This window comes from Lampetra fluviatilis, chromosome 52, assembly GCF_964198595.1.
Source record: "Lampetra fluviatilis chromosome 52, kcLamFluv1.1, whole genome shotgun sequence".
Lineage (NCBI taxonomy): Eukaryota > Metazoa > Chordata > Hyperoartia > Petromyzontiformes > Petromyzontidae > Lampetra > Lampetra fluviatilis.
Genome location: NC_136326.1, coordinates 3,609,115 through 3,629,915, shown reverse-complemented (window position 1 = coordinate 3,629,915; position 20,801 = coordinate 3,609,115). Strand labels below are relative to the sequence as shown.

Sequence of the window (20,801 nt, the reverse complement as noted above, 5' to 3'; positions counted from 1 at the left end):
TCGTTTGTAACAACAACGAAAAAGACGATTCATGTGCATACACAGGGTGCGTAAACGTTATACTCTTAGGTTTTTTCGGTAAAGTCACGTAGGTAAAAAATAATAATCATAGAAATAAAATAATAATAAATGAAAATAAATCAATTAAATCACGACGTTTCGGAGGCAACGCAAGTCTCCGTTTTTTTTAAAGCTTCTGAGAATTGGCAACAACACCACAATAAATGTGCCGCCTACGGTCCCTGGAGACCACCTGGAGAAGATTCCAGGCAATGCGTTGACAGCGATGGCGAACGAGTGGAGCGATCAACATACATCTGTTACCATGTTCACGGTGTATGACTATCCGTTGATTTTCCATTATAAAAACGGGTCCCGCGTCAGTGTTAACACTTTTTTGAAGCACCCTGTACTACGACTTCACCCCTCTCCGCCCGCTCTCCGGCGGACTGAGCAGTAAACTTGCGCTCGAGAGAGACCGGCTCGAATACGCCAAGCGGCCGGTAACAATCCGAACTATTGAAGGCGTAAATTGACCCAAATTGTGAACGGCAGAGGGCACGTGGGTGTGACACAATCTGGCAGTTGACCGGACATCGATTCAAGCAAAAAGGCCAGAGGTGACACCGACTGTGTCGAAACCGGACCAAGAGATTCACACACGAGACAAAATCAGGCGCCGTGCGAGCGAGCGACGGTGGTGGTGGTGGCGGTGGTGGGAAGGGAGCGGTGGTGGTGGTGATGGTGGTGGCGCTGATGGTGGTGGTGGCGGTGGTGGTGGGAAGGGAGCGGTGGTGGTGGTGGTGGTGGCGGTGGTGGGAAGGGAGCGGTGGTGGTGGTGACGGTGGTGGTGGTGGCGGGATCTGAGAGCTGGAGACGGTGCAAGGAATGGGAACACGGATTGCGGGGCGATTTTGAAATCACGAACGCCCGAAAGGCGTGCTAAGCCGCGGATACGTAAAACCTCAAAGCCGCTGATACACAAAACTCCACACCACGGATATACAAAACCTCATACCACTGATACACAAAACTCCATACCACGGATACGCAAAACCCATACAGCTGATACAAATACACAAAACTCCATACCACGGATACACAAAACCTCATGCTGCTGATATGGATACACAAAACTCCATATCATGGATACACAAAACCTCATACCGCTGATACTGATACACAAAACTCCACACCACGGATATACAAAACCTCATGCTGCTGATACAGAAAACTCCCTTCCTGATGACGAACGCTTGTGTTGCGATCGAAACGTCGTAGTTTTTTTGTTATTTTATTTGAACCTATCTACGTGACTTTACCGAAAGACCCAAAGAATATCCATACCGTGGTTAGCAAATTGGTATGCCCAAGGAAAACAGTGGACTGCATTCGCAAATACCGCGGATGCTAAGAACGCGGTTGGCGAGGGATCTCTGTATTGTAATTAACGATGCATCGATTGTCTGAGTTGTTCATAGACGTCTTCATGTACCTTGCCGTCTACTGCTCCACGTACAAGTTTCCTGGGCCCCACCATCATCATCATCCCTTCGAGAAGCGAAGTGTCCTGCTCAAGCCTGCCCCCCCCCCCCCCGACTTTCATTACCAGTTTGATGTCATTACGCCGCGGGCGTTTGTCCGTGGCAAAAGCAAACAGAACCACAATTGCGTCGTTTCCACGTATAAATGAAAACATTGTTTTGGTGCTTCAGCCCATTGGCTTTCAGATCAATGATAAACCAGATTTTTGCTTAGAACAAATAAACTACGTTCACATTTTAACCTTGGTCTCATGGCGTGGCTGTTAAAAGTTTTTTTTTCATTAGTTTCTTACTTACCCCTTCATTTACACATGTCAATGCATTATGTGACTAATTGATAGTCCTTTATTAAGTCACTGATGGATGAATCCCTTTGCCCTGCTATGGGGGGTGGGGTGGAGTTGGGGGGCCGTTTGACCATATTTCACCATGCTGACGCCGGATAAGCATCCCTTCCGGCCATGACGCCACGACTGGGACAATGCACAATTATGCTTCATATACCCTCGGGATTTACCAGGGCGGACGCCGCGCGTGGACTGCGGTGGAGATGCTAACTACTTCGCCTGGTATACAGGAGGTCGTGGGTTCGATCCCGATCCTGACGCTTGTATATTTGGAGTTTGCGTGTCTCTCTCTCATCATCACGGTGGCTAGATGTTAACTACCTCGCCTGGTATACAGGAGGCCGTGGGTTTGATCCCGATCCTGACGCCTGCTGCATATTTGGAGTTTGCGTGATGGTCGCGTGGATTTTTCTCTGAGTCCTCCGGTTTTCCCCCTCCACATTACAAATCAACATAACGCCTTTAGATGATTTGGCTGCTATACATTTCCACGTGATGACAAGCCACTTCGTTGAGCTATCATTTGTGACAGCCGGGACGCTTTTGAAATAGAGCTACGAGGTCGCTCAGTGGGTGCCCTCTTATCTGGCAAAATAAAATAAAAAGTGTTCATGAGAGTTGAGAGAGAACCGCGAACCTCCGCAACAAACGGGGGCAAAAAATCCGCGACACCGCAGGGGCGTGGTCACCGCCCTGGTTGGAGATGGAATTCCTCGACACGCTCCGCGCAAGACGCAGCAATATAGAAGCTTCGAGCGTCGTCGTCGTCAATTTTCACCAACTTTAATCACTCTCTCAAAAAAAGAAAAAACAAACCCAAATACAATGTAAATCATTTAGCGATTTTTGTCCTGTGAGTTAACGTGTCTCGTGTCATGCAATTCCTTTCAGTTTGTTAGTGACGATTCTAAACGGAAGCCCTCATCCCTAAATCACAATATTTCACTAACGTCTTAATATTACCGTAGGGGAGAGGGAGGGGACGGTGAGGTTTGGGGTGGGCGCAACAAAAATGAGAGCAAGCATCAGATTTATTCCTCAACCATCGCATTGGGAAAATTATCAGAAACAACGCAGCTGAAAGTGAATCGCTCTCACCACCCACCCCCCTCCACCCCATTGTCGACAATGGAGGAGAGGGCACTGGGCATGGCAGAGCAAGCGTCGTGGAGGCGAACAGACACGTAGAAGGTTAAAGGTGCAGCCCGCCCTGCCAATGTCTTGCTCGCCACTGCAGACGGAGGGGCCTTCAACGGAGTTCGAGAGCTCCTCCAGAGGGTGTTTGGCCGCAACTCTTTCCAGCGGGGAGTACCCCCCGCACTTTACTCCAGGAGTATAACCCCGTGGGTCCGTACTCACACGCGGGTATACTCCTGGGCGGGCAGAAGCGCGCCGAGTGTAATTCGTGAGCAACCAAATGCCGTTGAAGCGAGACGGGAGTCAAACCGGCGAACTCTGAATTGCAAGTCCAACGTGCCAACAATGACATCGCAACCTCAAACACGACGTGCGTTTTAACCGTACGAATCGATAAAACTGCGGCGAGGTCCCGCAAAAAATGGCATGTTTACAATCCTGGCATATCCGCGTGCTTCCCATTCTTATCGTCATGAAGCGCGCGGAATCATTTCTCACTTTTCCCCATCACGCTCCTCGTTTTCCCCTTTTAGGTTTGGACTCCGCGTAGCGGTTGAACGCGAGAGCCGTGCTACAATTTGGCCAAAAGCAAAAGTGTGCCGAATATTTTACGTATCGCTTCGCCGACGAGATGAAAGTGTTCAAGTTGGTGCCTCGTCGCATGAAGCCCTACGAGAGTCTAGACTCTAGAGGGCCGGGTCGGTATCACCCAGGGTGGGAAATTTCTACCCAGTGTCCACCATCGGCAGAAGGCGGCTTGTGCACACACTACGTGTTCCATGCAAAGACAAAGATCCCCCCTCGTGTAGCCTTAACAGACTGTAGGGGCAAGTGCTGTTAGCGAGCACCTATGAAGGCCTGAACGGTACACGAGGGGGTGGGTGGCCAGCACCACGCCCGGACTGCCTGTCTTCCCTCGTGGCGACGTTTACACACCGCACCAGGTACACATTTGAGGCCGAGTCGACCTAGGGGAGGCCCAGAACCGGTTCAAATAATCGTCACTGGTGTTGGCCGTGAGCGGGAATCGAACTCGGGTCGCCGGGTTCATAGCGCGGCGCGCTAACCGCACACGTCCGAGGTATTCCGTAGAGATTTTCGCCGCGCTAGTTTCTTCCTTCCCAGATTTATATTCTCGAACATACACCGGTAACCACTTTTTTTTTCTTAAATGGCATGTTCCTCATAAAACAAGCTACCACCGTTGTCACCTTTGTCACACGCACATTTGTGATCTAGACATACAACGCTTCAAAAGACAGTCGTTCACCAATTGCCATCCTGGGTGGTACCGATAAAGCATCTGTAACGCCATGCTTTGAAGCGACCAAATGGTACAAAATTCTAATGCTCAATCGGATATATATTTTTTAAAGCCCTGCCCTTTTTTTTTTGGTTATTTAATTTTGTAACTACCAGTTTCAGACACGCGCAGCCAATGGTGGAGCCAGGACTTTCAGGAAGAGGGGGGGGGGCAACCCCTCCAGCAATGAAAAATGAGAGGAGTTGTTAGTAAGGACTTGTCCCTTGCTTTTTATTCGACGCGTGTGCGGCGATAACGCAGCCATTGATCGAGGGTCGAATTCGAACCGCGTTGTGTGATCGGCATCGCGCTCGCTGAAGGTGAATGCCTTCAGGGAAGTCGTGAACTGTATACGCAACTGCGCACAATTCTTTGAGTCACTTATAACTGCTTTGCCGTTACTTATTGCCAATTATGGACTCAGACTATTGTCCTATCATCTCATAAGCATCCCTGGCACATAATATGCTACACAGTGGCAGTGGGGGTCGCAAAATGCCGATTTATTACTAATAAACCCCAATGATCCGATCGAAATTAGGGATTTCGATCGGATCATTGGGGGGGGCACGTGCCACCCCACCCCACCGGCTCCGCCAGTGCGCACAGCTGAAGTGTGAATCCCAACAACAACAACAACAACTCAACTTCCCCAACACTGCTGCAGTCCGAGAAAAACAACAGCACCAAAACGAGAAAAACATTGTAAGTGAACAACAGACGCGTTAAATTAATGTGCGGTGCGTGCAGTCCGACTCATCCCCCCACCGAGAACCGATGGATTCTGCCCAAAAATTCTAATTCCAAACGGGACGGAGGGGGTTGGTGGGCAAGAGACGAGTAAAAGTGCAGCTCTGCAAGTTGCTTTTCAACGCCACCGTTGACGGAAGGGCCTCCTCTCTCGTCCCTCTGCTGGAGCTTGTTCTTCTCAGGGCACTTGGTCTACTCTTCCCACGTTGACCAGCCGGTGAGAGCAAGAGGCGGGAGTTGCCCGCACTTTAACCCCACCCACGCGCGAGCTGCCCATACCCCGACTGCGGTGAACCCCATCCACACCGTTGCGGGGCGGACAGGCTCGAGAAACTTGCCACGCAGAGAGAATGAATCGAGTTGGCGACCTCAAGTCGTGGGTAGCCAAGCGAGAGAGAGAGAGGGACTGAGATAGAAACAGGACGGGTGGGGACACGTTCCAGATTTAAATATTGCAGACGGGCTCCGTGCTTTTCACACTCCCCCCCCTCCCTGACCGTTGACATTTTCGAGGTGATAATCGCGCCGGGGAGAGCGACATCCTTCGATGCCCCGCAGCGCCACTCCGGGCAGGAACGGCACAAGCGTGGCGGAGTGCACGCGGCATCCCACTTGACGACGAATCCCAAAACGGACATTCTTTCGGGGGGAGGAGGAAGCGTCGAGACTTCGTATCCACGCCCTCTCTTTTACAGATTATTGCGAAAATTGGGAGAATCTCCCCACGAGATTGAATCCGATGAAACAAGCGCAGAAATCGGTACCTCCTGACGTAGTACAGATTGCTGTTGTTTTGTTACGCGGATGATACGAGCAAATTATTTGACAGCCCACTCGTTTCAAATGGTCATCACATAATTCACTGTTGGCCAAAACGGAGAGAAATTGGAACTGTTAAAGTGATGCCACCCCAGGTGGTGCTGACGAGCGAGACATCTGCTCTGGGTCATGGACCGATCGCTATGCTATCGAGTGATTAAACATTACACCAGTATTCCTACACCAACGTGGCAGAGCTATCACCTTACCATAATAATACACAATCGCTTGAGTTATAGTGCTCGGCTGGGCATAGCACATGCGTTAAATAGGCTGCTGTGGGGCTACGTAATAGGCTGTGCGGCAAAACCCAAAGTTGTACCGTACTGTGGTGCCATGCCCACTGCTCCACGCCTTCATCCTGCACTGCCCCCATCGTGAAGCAAGGTCAAATAACCCCTACGAGGGCGTTGAAGGAGGCCTTCATCCAGCAGTGGACTGACAAGGGCTTTACACGTGTAACACGTGGCCAAATGGCCGAGCGAAACCCTGAAAAGCACCACCACCTTCCATGATTCGGGCAGAAACACCGGCTCGTGGTCGTGCGTGTGTGGAAATGCCCACGAGATAGATATTTTTTTCCTTTTAATAGTTTATCTACTTAATTGCTGCAATTTGACGCGTGGACCAGAAGTCACTTGGCAGGGAGAGATCTCAAGTGTTAGATCTGCGATCTCCACTTCCGTGGGCTATTCTCAGGTGACATGAGAGGGTCCTGACGCCGATAGCATACATCGGGATATCGTGGATTACGATTAACAATTTAACATTACCCAGTGATCAAATGGGTAAATTCTGCCTACATTTGCAAACCGAATACAGTTGGAAAATCATCTTTTTTGTAATCATGCGGTGTCAATACGTATCAGTTAAAAATCTACCCAAACAATAAAAAAAAATCTATATCCCTTTTATAATTTATATTGACAAGAGAGCAATGGCATTTGCCGACCTTCACATATCGCACCTATACCTTTGCCCAGTCGGATATGCGATGTCGTAATCCATTCCTCCCCCGTCAAATAAAGGTGGGCCAACAATTCCCGGATTTAAAAAAAATACCTTGACATTTGACAACTAAAATCTGCAATTTAAATTTTCTGGAAAAGGGAGAAACCTGAAAAAGCTCTCGAAGAAAAAGAAAAAAAATATATTTTTGGTGCAGCTGTTCAACAACAAAAAAAATAAAGATAGCAGCCAGAAGTGTAACGTGCCACCGTTCAAAATCGCCAATAAATTCGGAAAGATTACAGCAGCTTCAGCGACGCGGCAATGAGAGATAAAATACAGATCCATACTTTTCCCTCCACTCAGAAGCTCGTAGGTTGTGCGTACATTGCTCTTACAAAAGTTTTGAATCGCTTGAAAGTGTTCAACTAGGATAGCGGTTAAACAGACGGTAGTTCCTGCCGACTCGTAGGAGCGCGAAGCGAGACTGGGTGCGAGCGAATCGAACCAACGCCAAAGGGGGAAGCGCCAATTTATTTTTTTTAAGCTACGCAAGCGGCGGATTCCTTCAGTTAAAACTCGAGCCGACGCTCACGGCGCCGCGTGTCTTCGTCCGCGACGCAACACGTCGTGCGATCGGAGATTTTTCGAATACGTTTGAAGCGCAAGCAGCAGTTGCAGACGTGCCTGCTGTGTTTCAGACAAGCCAAAGCACGCTGCTCGGGTGCTATCTTAGTTTTCTCGCAAAAATCAAGTCATGGTGATGTGAAGAAAGGGGGGGGGGGGGGGAGTTGGATGGAAAAGCCAAATAGGGACGGAAAACTGGGAGTTTTGTTTGTTTGTTAAATACGAAAGGGGAGTGAACGAGAGGTCCATGAAAGGGGAAACAAAGCGAAACTGGGAAGTGGTTTCAATTGGAGGCTGTGGGATACAGGTTTTTGTTTTATCCTGCGGCTACGTGAATGGTTAAAAGATTAAACACGAGTGACAACGAACAAAGCGTTTTGTGGGAAAACAGAGCATGGATTAGCCACTTGGCCCGACAACACGGCTCAAGAGCTGGGTTCTTGTGGAGACCTCCGGTGCGCAATGGACCCATCGACCCCTTGCTCACTGCCACCTCTGCAAGAGCGCAGATACGGACGAAGGGCCCGGGGGAGCATTGTCCACCAGACAGCCTGGTTTTCCAGCAGCCATAGCAAGCAGATGTGTATAGAGCCCTGTGTAAGTAAGTGCAGTAAGGGGGGCAAGGGGTGGGTTGGAAGGGGGAAGCAAGTGCACCTGTCACAGGCCAGACAAAAATATTTTCCTGATTTAGGGCACAGTTTGTTCTAAATTCAAGTGTGCAGACGGGTGTGTGGGGGTGGAGGAGAGGCAAGCGAGAGTGGACAGCGATAGGGGAGACTGGGACCAATGCGTGGAGAGGGTAGCGGTGATGGATGGGGTAGCAGAGAGGATTGTTGGAGAGCCCCAAATCTGGCGAGGCGCCCTGCCGAAGGGCATCGTTAGATGTCGAGGAGCATGATGCGGGGATCTTCCACCGCTGCCTTGATCTTGCGCAGGAAAGTCACGGCCTCCCTGCCATCGATGAGCCGGTGGTCGTACGTGAGCGCCACGTACATCATCGGCCTGATTTCAACCTGCGCAGGACGGAAGGGGTGGATGGGGACAAACGCGCAGACGTAACGGCACAGGTCAGACGCGCGCGTGCACAGGTTGATGGGACGCGGTGGCGGCGCAAGCCTGTAATCCGGCACACGGTGACGGCAGCGAGGGTTGGTTGAACGCACAAATGTTGCGAACCTCCCTTCCCCATCGGTGGGCATCGAGGGAGGTGCCACACCCTGGCTTGCCATGAGAAGGCGGGTAGTGTGAAGTCCGAACTAGCACCATCTGTCCATGGAGTGTTGCCCTCTCGCATGCGTGGGTTTTCTCTGGGAGCGCCGGCTACCTCCATCACGTATGAATGCTCATGAATTGGCCGAAAACGTCTCAATATACAGAGGACTGCAGAGCTCGGACAATCGTTGGTAGCACCGGCTCGCCGCCGCACTGCTGACTTTCCAGCTCGTCCCGTGGCTCCACGGCGATTGCGAGATGCAATTTGCAAGAAAGGACGATGCGGGTGATGGAGGGATACGGAGCGAGGTGGGCGGAGGAATGCGCGACGTTACCTTGCCGTTGATCGCCACAGGGCGGTCGTTGATGGCGTGCATGCCCAGGATGGCCGATTGCGGCGGGTTGATGATGGGCGTGCCGAAGAGCGAGCCGAACACGCCGCCGTTGCTGATGGTGAAGGTGCCGCCGTCCATGTCTTCGATGGCCAGCTCGTTCTTGCGCGCCTGCGCGATGTGGGCGCCGGGAGGACGAGAGAGAGAGAGAGAGAGTTCGCGGCCGGGCAAGATGCAACGCAACAGGCGGGGAGAGGGGGGCGGTGATGGTCGAGCTATAAGACGGTCCAAATTTTGGTCAAATGTGAAAATGTCATGCAAATTACGACTTGTTTGACGAGTGTTTAAACCGGGAAAGCCTCACCGAGTCTCAAGACCGTTTATCAGGGAGGTTCCTGTCAATTCTTGCGCATGTTACCGCTGTGTGCGTAATCCCATTTGAGTCGTTTGCAGGGAATTTTTCAGCTTTGGGACATTTGGCCAATACCAGTTGCGATTGTGTGGTTTTTACTTTTATAATCTACGACGTTACGGTACAAGATCCGCGATAATCGTGTCGTCCTATTGCGGCGAGGGCATGGCCCACGGACGTGGGGCATCACAGAGCTCCCTCCGAGTTGCCTTCAAATGACCTCTGGTCCGCACAGTAGAGGGCTGCACACTTCCCCACCCACTCTGCATGCGACAGACTGCCGCATGACAGAAAAACCCAATAATTAAATTTATAGCGCTGGAGATTGGCCAAATTAGGCACACAGCCATATTAAATGCGATGGGTTTTTATGGTGTGCAGTTTTTTTACGACTGGGCTGAAACTATCATATCATTCGACTTTATAATGCGGTTTAATCACAAAACAGTCTACGTTAGTCTATGGGTCTTCTACGCGAGTCCACGGGTCTCTATGTGAGTCATTTGTGACCAGGCTAAGACTATCATATCAATAGACTTGAGGACTGGGTTTTAATCACAACTCGCTGCCTGGAATCAAACACGCAGGATCACACAGCCAACAGTCTCAGCTCAGCACTCTGACCTCAGAGCCACCCGACCACCTACATTCTTCATATGCTTTAGAAATATCCATTTATTATTACACAAGCTAAGCTTGCATACAGACTCTTATGCCGGCTTACGGAACTGCATTGGAATCTTTGTTAAGCCGACCGGCAAACGGGGTTAGGCCAATGACAATCACCGAGCCCTTTAGATTGTACAGAGGCCCACAGTCTCACGCAGACCAATAGAATGAAACATGGACTCGCAGACTCGTACACTCTCCACTCTCGTTCAAATCCCGGGTTCAACACCTTCTATGTTTCCCCTCTGCTGATAGCTAAATGCTTCTCTCTCTAAAAAAATAATAGTTCCACTTGACATGTAGGTTTTCGCAGCCAATATTACGATTCGTCGTTCATTTTCGGGTTCGGACACCGTTTGTTTGTGTAGAGCGTCATAAGACGCGGTCAAACGAAAAGTATTTTTTTATTTTACCAGGTAAAGCCCAGTGAGCGGTACAGCTCTTTTCAGAAGCAACCTGGCCACAAATGATAGCTCAATGGAGTGGCTTATCGCATGGAAATGTATAGCAACCAAATTCTCTAAGAAAAGCACGTGGATTCTAAACGTGGAGGAAAAAACCAGAGGACCGGGAGAAAAATCCACGCGACCACGGGGAAAACATTCAAACTACAAATTTACAAGCGTCACAGGGTCGGTATCAAACCTACGACCCTCTGCATACCAGGTCGAGGGAGTTAACAATTTTCGCCACCGTGGCGATACACAAATGCACGGCGGGCACTGCGTCATACCTTTTCGCCCATCTCGAAGATGGCCCTCTCAATGTCGGCAAAGTTCATGGGGCCCACGTTCCTCAACACGGGCACCACCAGGCCCTGTCGGCAAAAAGTTCAACAACAATCGTCGCCCGAACAATCAATTTCTGCACCTCCAGATTACATACGGTGCAAAAGAAGTTACACATATATATATATAAAATATACATTTGCAGGCAAGTGTATGCTTTAACCCCGCTTTGTCAGAGCAGGTACCATCTATTACACACACAGGACGTTCTGTTGCTATCTAGTGGCAACATCTGGAAGAAAAAAAAACATTGGACACAAGGACTAACCAGGGACATGCCCCGATCATTAATTCGTTCCGAAAAACGACCAAAAATTAAACAAAGTTAATAGAATAAACTTTTTAAAAAGTGTCTCGCTGCGGGGTGATACACGGTTGAAGAGCGCAGTTGTGAAAGAGTTAATTAGTATTACACACGTTGTTACAAGTGTGATATGCAGCACTTTGGACCTGACACGTACGTTGATGGAAGATACAAAATTTTCCCCTTATTTATGCCAAAAACTCACAGAACTTTGGCTGTTTTCCCCACCAAATATTGACGCAAACAGGCCTTGAGCCACCACATAAATGACATCAATAGAGAGATTCACCGCACAACAGATTTTGGTTCTAAAAACCGGTCATGAGCAATTGTGAATACAAATCCCCTGTTGAAGGGAAACCTGGGTAATAAACTGATATAATGGACGGCATACCACATGAACAAATGGGTTACCGAGCATAATAGTACACGGTGGATTTCAAAAGGAGGGGTCAGTTAGAAAGCAAACAAGGAAAAAATTGTCCCCGAAACCGCCAAAGGACGCGTTGAGAAAGAGGAGCAACGTGAAGCGAGAGCTGGGACAGTGAAGATGAAAAGTCCAACGAAATCTTCATCGACATCGTCACCATGGGAGTACGCAAGAAACATTTTCACGTACAGTCCTTGGTCAATCCACTACTGGATGAAGGCCTCCTCCACACCGTTGTTAGTCGTAGGGGTTTGTTCGAGCATACCCAGGTACCACTAGCTTCGCCACTGATGTTGGCCGCGAGGGCTCGGAAACGAAATTAAGGTTGCTTGGTTCGAATTTGCGGTGAGCCAGTGACTGGGCCATCGGCTCCACTCCCAATTTAGTGCTCTGATATTTAAAACACTGTTATAACACTGAATTGAAATCTTGGCGACAGATAATAATCACTCGGACACAGCTCCGTCCAGGATAGGACGTTGACACGGTCAGCGACAGAGAACTCGCATACAAAAACGCTGTGCACGCGGTGTGTTGTTTCACCATCACGCTGTACCCCGGGGAATGCTGTGTGTGCCCACTGTGCCCCACGTTAGCTGTGTATTTCCTATGCGCTTTGAAGAAGGCCCATTGCCCAAAACGTCACCTGCTACATGTTTTGTCTTAGAGCCACACGGTGGTATTAACTAATACGTTTAACAAAAAATGTGTTCTTTGTGCTTGTGCACAACTACCAAAGCAGTATCACCAGAAAACTTGTGCATGTCCGGATCAGGTGCCAACACATATCTTGGGAATAGTTTTTTTTACGCACATGGTAGGAGACTTGGGAGTACCTGGAGAAAGCGCGTTGAAATATGATGACGTTGAAATATTCTAAATTATCTTTTTTTTTACTCGGTTGCCAAGCGCAGGGCCAGAAGGCCCACATTGCCAAGTGGCCAGCAATGAACAGTACCCTCAAAAGTGCAACAGAAAGAGTGCATACTTTTTTGAATCGAGCAAAGATATAAGCGTTTAGGGAGGCGGGGGGGGAAAGCAACAAATATGGTAAGAATTCCAGAGTGGAGCAGTACAAGAGAAAGAAGCAGAAAGAGAAGCGTTGTGGCCTATAGGGTGGTGAATGGGTGGGTGAGTGAGTTGTTGTGATGACATAACATGTGGGGAGTGAGTGGGTGAGCGAGAGAACGAGCCGTTGTGAGCTACAGTGTGGTGAGTGGGTGTATCGTTGTGACCTGCAGTGTGGAGAGTGAGTGAGTGAGTGTGTTATTGTGACCTGCAGTATGGTGAGTGAGCGTGTTATTGTGACCTGCAGTGTGGCGAGTGAGCGAGCGTGCGAGCGTATTGCTGTGACCTTCAGTGTGGCGAGTGGGTGGGTGTGCAGTGTGGTGGTTGAACGTGGTGTGGCTTAGTCTGGTACTCCCGAGTTCTCAACATGGGCTGACGATGAGCACGGTTGGCTACGTACGGGTGTACGAAAGAAGTTCAACGTACGTACGTACATGCGCACGACGGGAAAGTCGGCACGAAACGCGAGCACGCAAAAAACCACAGTTGTCGCTTTACCTTGGCGGTCGACACGGCGACGCTGATGTCGATGTAGTCCCGGTACACGATCTCTTTCGTCACGTCGTCGATCACTGAGGATGGGGGTGCACAGCGCACACACGCTCGCAGTCAGCGCCGCAGCGACGCGCTCGCACGTGCACGTCACCAGCACCTCGCGTTACGGCCCGGCGCTCGCTTTCTCTCCACGTGCGGATTGCGTGAAAATCAAACCCGCTTTTCCTGCCACACCGGGACAATTTGGTTCATTCACGAGGCGTTGCTTAGTCGACAAGCTCGAGGCGCATTTCTCTCGTTGATGTCCCTCCGTCATTCCGCCGCACACTTCGTCCGTCCCAACGTCCTCCCTCATTGGATATCATCTAGCGACGCCATTGCTTTCCTTCATCTCCGTCTCTCCCCCAAGAATCTTGCCTCGATCACCTCCTTCAGATCATTCTCCTGTCACTAACCACCAGGCCAATAACTTAGCTCATTCCCCTGTCACTAACCACTTGGTCAATCACCTCCTTCAGTTCATTCCCCTGTCACTAACCACTTGGCCAATCACCTCCTTCAGATCATATCCCTCTCGCTAACCACCAGACCAATCCAGATGTCCTTCCTCTCCCCGATGGATCGAGTGAGTCCACGTTCTTGTCATCCCACCAGGCGCCAGGATCCCCACCCCCCCCCCCCCATGTTTGTTTTCCTAGCATTTGGGACGTTTCGATGGCCTTGGGTGGAGGAGAGTACCTCCGTTGACGACGGGTTGTTCCTGCAGGGCGAAGGCCACGGCCTTGACGAAGGGCGACATGAAGCCGAGCTTGAGGCCGTGCTTCTTGAGGAACACGTCCTTGTGCCGATTCCGCATCTCCATCACGTTGCTGCAAAGGGCGCGCCAAAAAATGATCGTCAGCGACGGTGAAATTATTATTAATTTTAATCGGAGAGGGAGAGAGAGACTGGTTCGGAGAAGTGGGAAACCACGCACATAGGTGAAGATAGCCAGTGGCAACAATCGCCAAGGCTCTGTGGGTCCCATATTGGAGAAATGCACGTTTGGAATTACACTGAGAAATATAAAGTTGAACACGAGGATTAGTGAACATGTGCAGATTAATGACATCACGATGGACGATGTGGCCAAGGATAACAACAGGGTGGGCAGCCAAGGAATGGAACGCGTCTTGAGAGGACATACGTGGAGGAGATGGAGCGATGAAATCAGCTTGTGTGCAGGTGTGAGGAGGACTGTTTCCGTTGCAGGATCACGAGAGGGGGTGGCGGAGCCCTGGGGAGGCCTTCATCCAGCAGTGGATGATGGCCCACCAGTACACGATAACAAATCTGTCAACCCATTCGGTTCACCCATATTCTTGTACAGGGAAATGGAGTCCAGGTCCATACGGCGTACAGTCATTTAAATACGGGCAAAAGATAATAATTGTTATGAAAAAAATTGTGTTTCTCCCTTGTGATGGGACTTTATAGGATGAACGTTGAGATTTATTAGGGCATGGTGTGACCAATAAGGTCTGAATTGGTCTGAAATAAGGTCGGGCACCAATAAAGAGTTGACAGCTAGGCAATAAAATTTTGCAATGCTAATTTTTGAGGAGTTGCATTCTAAGCGTTTCTTAAGCCATATTAAAAAACTGAAGCTTTAGTGCAAAGGTTCAGGAATTCCTGCCAAATTAAAGCTCAAATGCATAGCTTCAAGGATTCTTGGCTACGTTTCATGTATAAGGCAATCGTTGCAATTGGACTGGCCCAAATATGGTCACACACGAGACATGTCCTGGAAAGACGATGGTTACCCAAAAGACAGGAGAGGGGTCATTCCACCTCCCATGACAATCACGGAGAAGAGGATTACGCTGGGAAGCCAACACAGCCGTAGTCAGACGTGCGCTGGGAAGGTGTGGAAGACCCCACACTTTACCCCAGCGCATCACGACCTGCCAATCAACTTAATTGCGGTGCGCCCAATTGCAGTGCGGTGGCACGGCCCGGCGAGAGCGCGTTCGCCGCTTGGTGCAGAGGGTTCGCGGTGCGAATCCGGCAGGCCCGCCCTGGTGATCACCGCGGGTGCACTAACCGTAACGCGCGACGCACCGTCCGTTAAGGATCCCGTGACATCATTCGTAAGAGTGGGATGTTTGTGTGCCGGCGTCACGGTCCAATTTTTTTTGCTAAATTTGAAAAATTAACAGCAACTTAATTAACTGGGTAATAGCCACAGCAACATCAACCCCCTAGTAGCATACTTTGTACCGAAACGTCATGATTTGTTTTATTTAATTTCTACCTTCGTGACTTTACCGAAAGAACCAAAGAGTATGAGTATAGAGTTTGTACCGTACCTTTTGTTAATCCGCATGATAATAAGCGACTTCGCTGAGCTATTATTTGCGGTCTCTATAAAAGCGCTATGTAGCTCAGTGTGCCTTACCTGGTAAAATAAAAAAAACAGTTCAGCTATTTTTAAAAGTGCCTTCAGCTTCGGTGAGGCTTTCCTGGGTAAACAAGAATAATAATAAGCCCGCTTACAGAAACATGCAACGTTAGGCCAACGTTGGCATGTGGTTTGAAACGTCGGCCCAACGTTGCCCCAACATTGGCTTAACGTTCGAGACGTGGGGGCATCAGGCAGGTATTGAACAGGGCAAGGGCTACGCGCTCACCTCATGTCCACCTCGTTGAAGGTGGTGAGCATGGCGCAGGTGTTCTGCGCATCCTTGAGACGCTGGGCGATCCGCAACCGCATGCGGTTCATCTTCACCTGCGTGGGCGTGCAAACAGACCGGACCATCACGATCATCCACAAACACGGCGACTCTGCCTCCCCCCCCCTCCCTTCACCCCACAGAAAGAATTTCGGATTACACGTATCAATCGTCGCCCCAAATCGGCAGACTAGCGCCCACTTGCAGGCCGGTGCGAGTTCACCTGGTGTCACCAGGGACGTCTGCTGCCGGGGGTGCTCTTGGAAAGGTTGAGATGAAATGCACTCTTGATATGCCGTGTCATTTAAGCACCCCAAAAACGCAGAGATGTATGTTTCTTTGAGTTTGCGGTATTAAATGAAAATAAATGGTTTTGTCTTTTGTTTTTTGAGCCTCATCAGCAGCGTGCAGCCTGTTAAACAAATGCTGCCGTGTTGCCAGACTTCACGGATAAGAGCTCTCCGTGAACATCATGGGGCCCAGTCGTCCTGAACCAGAGGTGGAAATTCCACATTCCTCTGGTGGGGGCGAGTCTTACGACAGACTGCTGACTTTCCCACAAAGCGGTACTCCTTTAATCGACCCTGGGGGGGAATGGTGGTCCGAGCCAACCCCCAACTAGGATTTCAACTCTCAATCTTCCGACTGCGAGCAGCCCCCTCTTACTGCTGGCCAGATGGGGTCACCAGGCAAAACCTCGAATGACCCGACTAAACCCCGTCATCTCGTCAACGCTAGCCTCACATGTTCTTCCTGCAGCTCTCCGCTCTGTTGCCGGCTGCTTTGCATTACAGGATTAAGGGCCTCCCAGTTCGGAAACCACAAAACAAAAAAAGACAATCTCCACATGTTGTTGAGCAATCGGTGCCCTCCGTGCGCGCCAGCGGTCACCGCGATCGTTTTCCACCGTGCGCCTGGGGGGAGGGGAATGTCCTTACGCGGTGTTCCCCTCGCGTCGGGACAGCGCCGGCGCCCGACGGCACAGCCGCGGTCACTTGGACATCGGCCACTGTGGACACACGCAAGCACGCGGGAACATTTTAATCTCACGGTACCTTTACGTTCACGCCCGCCCCCGTCCCTCGCAACCGCGACAGTGATAAGACGGTTGGGCACGGGGCCATCACGGTACGGGTGGGCTTTTTTCCCTATTGGGTAATTTGCCGAGCCGAGACGGACGCCAAACCGCGGAAGGGCTGGCTCGGGGCCAAGCAGGGCCAGGTGGCGCATTCAGTGTGAAAATAATTGATCGTCAAATGAAACCACGACCATTATTTGGCACAATTAACTGAATATAGTTACCCTTGCAGATTGTAAACAGGCACTGGTAATCGAGCTATTACCCGCCACAAGGATACCGCGTCTCCCTTGTTGAGACGTGACGAACCGACACGGATTCAGGGTCGCGATGTTAAGATAACGTGGCGAACGGTGGCTGCAGGTGGTCACGCGAACCAACCGCACACGAATCGAATACAACCAACGGGAATGCACAATGCAATCGATGCACTGGGGAGGCGGTGGGGGGTGGGTGGCGTAAGAGTCGATTCTAATCGATCGATGTTTATATCGTTGAATCCACACATCTGATCGCATCCTCCGATATCACACGGCAGAGGTGTTCGCTAATCTTGCCGTGTGTGCGGACTGAGAACACAACCGCAAGTTCTGTTGGCGGGACCGCAGCCACCGGAGAATCCTGAAATGTGGTATGTGAGCGAGGGCAGCCCGAGGGGGGGGAAAGTGGTGGGTGTGGAGGAGAGGGGGGCCTATGCAAGGTCACCGCGGTTACGGCAACAGTCAAAGTGACTCGGTGATCGCGGTGGATAAACAAGACCACGCTGACCCCGGTACTCCTCCGATCCCTCCACCGGCTCGCCAAACTAATCCCGGATGAATTTGAAGCACGAGTTTCACCGTCTCCACGGATCCTCACGCCTACCTCTGCCCTCTCGTCTCACTTCACTTTCCCTCTACGTGCTCTCCCAAATCTTCCCCTCTGATCTCACTCAATCATGTTTAAAAAAAAAAAAATCGACATGCGGAAAGGTTTGCGTTAGTTACGTGAGCGCGAGCAGTGCAGCGCGGTGTTGTTGCGGATGAATACCGGCGGAGCGAGGCGTAAGGCGGCCTGCGCCTTACGCAGCTTCACCAAGCCCGAGCTTTACCAGGATTAAGGTAAATTAAATGTTTTATAGCGTTACGTGATCCTTTTCATTATTGCATTACATAACTGTTTGTTTTCTCTGCTTAGACCTATATTTTTCCCCCCATGTTTCTATTGCTAGTTTTATTCATTTTAACTTTATTTAATGAGTTATTTATTTAAAACAATTACACTTCGACTGCTTATGATCCCAGCCAACAGGGATTGGAGATGTCTAGGCCTAGAATAATGCACGGTAAACGAACGTTGGGAAGGGACTGCTTTCTGTTAACAATTAATATTAACATGTTCCGTGGTATTCATAAAAGATTGGATACAGTACATGTTCCACTAGCTTCATTATGGGTAGTGTTAGCGTAGATATTCGATCAAATGAAAGAATCACAGGAAGTGCAGAGCCTATGTACAGCGATACGATACAGGTCGCGATAGAAAACGGACGACAGCAAGATACAATACCGAGAGAAAACCCTAGTAATCGGGTAGGAGAGGCACAACTATTTCCGGCTATGGGATTCTATCGTTGATTTCCGACATCTGGAAAATTCAGGTTACAGATCGTTCTCGGAAACCTAACCCTTCCGTAACCCAGGGACTACCTGGACTCCACTCCACTTTCCCCTCCGCGACCAAGGCTTTCTGTCCAAGGCCCCCGGCCGACCATCACTCATTGGGAAGTTCGCTCATTCTCCTCTGCTGCTCCCATTGTCTAAAACCCCCCCTTCCCCACCCCCACACCAGGTCATCCGTGCTGTCGACTCCCTGCCACCGTTCAAGTCCAGGCTCAAAACCTCCCCTTGTTCCCTGTGGCTACGACCGACCGCCGCTCTCCAATCAACCCGCCCACCGTCTCTGTGCGGCGTCCCGAGACGCGGCCGATCGCTGACGCGATATAACTCCACACGGTGTTAAGACCGGCCCCGATATCTGCCCTCGTGACTCAAGTCACCACCTCCCCAGGGCCTGTTCCGATGCCACGTCCACGCCACCTGGTGGTGGAGCCACGCATGCCCACCAGCTCCAACCACGTGTCCACTGCTACGTCTCAGACGGTAAGGTAAAGGTGCAGCCCTTGGAATGTATAGCCTACTCTACTGCAGGGGAAAGGGTTTGCCCTGCTGGAGGAAGCTCTAGAGAGCCCCTCTAGAGGGCATTTGGCCTACTCTTCCACAGCTCATACTGACCTAATTCAGACAAAACTAATCATTAGCCTCATTGTTGGAGAAAGGTTTTTTTGTTACTTATATTCTCTCCAAAACAACACTCATGATTGTGTTGCGTTGTTTTCAAAATCTTCTCACCCGTATCTTTAAAAAGAGACAAGCCTATAAACAACCGACAGTTCACATCAGCATTGGCTCAAGCAAGCCCGACTGCTGGGGATACACCGAGTGTCGAAACTGGTCCGGAGTTGTGCTTGCACTTGGCCAATGCTTCGGGTATTATTGCTCTCCCACAAGGCTGTGTGGTTGACTGCAAGTGCAAAAACGTATTTAATCCTTTAAACGTGGCGGGGCCGATTATATGGAGATAAAACATCCGCTTAATTATTATGTTAATCGTCTGATTATTACAGATTCCTTATTATCCGGCTTGTAACGTTTTACCCCCCATCCTCCGCCAAAAGCTGACCCACCCATACTGGAGATCTGTGAAAAAGAGCTTCATAGCTCATCGGATTCCTCCAGTCTAAAATAAAGATTCGGATTCAAAACAATGATTGTTAACACGATAACTGTAGGCACGCTCCGCATCAAATCCCATTTAATCAGAATCACAACAAGCCCCATCTTAAAACGAACTTGCGCCGTCTCTAGCAAGTCGTACAATTCTAGATTTGAAGCTTTCGTGACTGCAAGGATTCATACTCTTAAGTTTTTTCGGTAAAGTCACGTAGGTAAAATAATAATAATAGAATAATAAATGATAATAACTCAAATTAACTCACGACGTTTCGGAGGCAACACAAGTCTCCGTCTTCAGGTGGGACCGTCACAGCCAAATTTACTGACGGTCCCACCTGAAGACGGAAACTCGTGTTGCCTCCGAAACGTCGTGATTTAATTGAGTTATTTTCATTTATTATTTTAATATTATTATTTTACCTACGTGACTTTACCGAAAAAACCTAAGAGTATATAGTCGTACAATTGTTCTTCCCTCTGGCGTCAGATCAGGACAACAACAACAACAAAAACCTGGCAAAAAAAGCGTGGCGAAAAAGACGACAAAACCGACGTTACCGGGTTTGGACTCCAGTGGCTTCTTGGGCACAGGTGGCACAGGTGGCATCGTGGTTGGGATGGGCCCAGCTCCTGCTGCGGCCTGTGGAGCAGCCGCCTCTGCTGCTGGTTTTGCGGCAGCAGGAGCTTGCGCGGCAGGCTTGGTGGCAGCAGCAGCAGCAGCTCCTGCCTCTGTGACGTGACAAAACGCAGCGATGCCTTGGCTTTCGTCGCTTTGCTCTTTCGGCCGTTTTCAATGATAGTCAAATTTCAAATTTTGTCCACGCGGCTTTCCTCTTTCATCCCCAAAGCTTACACGACGTTCGCGCCGCCACGCGCCGTCTTTTTCGTTCAGTCTTTGAATAGAAGTCGTTCAGTGAGCATCTCTTATATTTGTGTTTATTCGTGTGTCATTAATACTGTACTTATTTCTGTGATTATACTGTAAACATTTGTAGAATACTAGTGTTTACTTACGCAAGAAGAAACATATTTAAAGGTATAATTTTGTTTATT

General features: G+C 49.8%; 1 protein-coding gene across 1 annotated transcript in view; it reads right to left on the bottom strand.

The window, feature by feature from the left end:
• Positions 1-2,658: 2,658 nt before the first annotated feature.
• The window catches only part of DLST (dihydrolipoamide S-succinyltransferase), a 32,680-nt gene continuing 14,537 nt past the window's right edge, over positions 2,659-20,801 (bottom strand). The window contains exons 8-15 of the mRNA XM_078878937.1: positions 20,307-20,477; positions 16,835-16,905; positions 15,855-15,952; positions 13,924-14,054; positions 13,189-13,262; positions 10,834-10,917; positions 9,023-9,190; positions 2,659-8,488 (exon numbers count right to left, since the gene is read on the bottom strand). Of these exons, the coding sequence (XP_078735063.1) occupies positions 8,354-8,488; positions 9,023-9,190; positions 10,834-10,917; positions 13,189-13,262; positions 13,924-14,054; positions 15,855-15,952; positions 16,835-16,905; positions 20,307-20,477 (932 nt within the window). The 3' untranslated portion in view covers positions 2,659-8,353. The remainder of the gene's footprint in view (positions 8,489-9,022; positions 9,191-10,833; positions 10,918-13,188; positions 13,263-13,923; positions 14,055-15,854; positions 15,953-16,834; positions 16,906-20,306; positions 20,478-20,801) is intronic.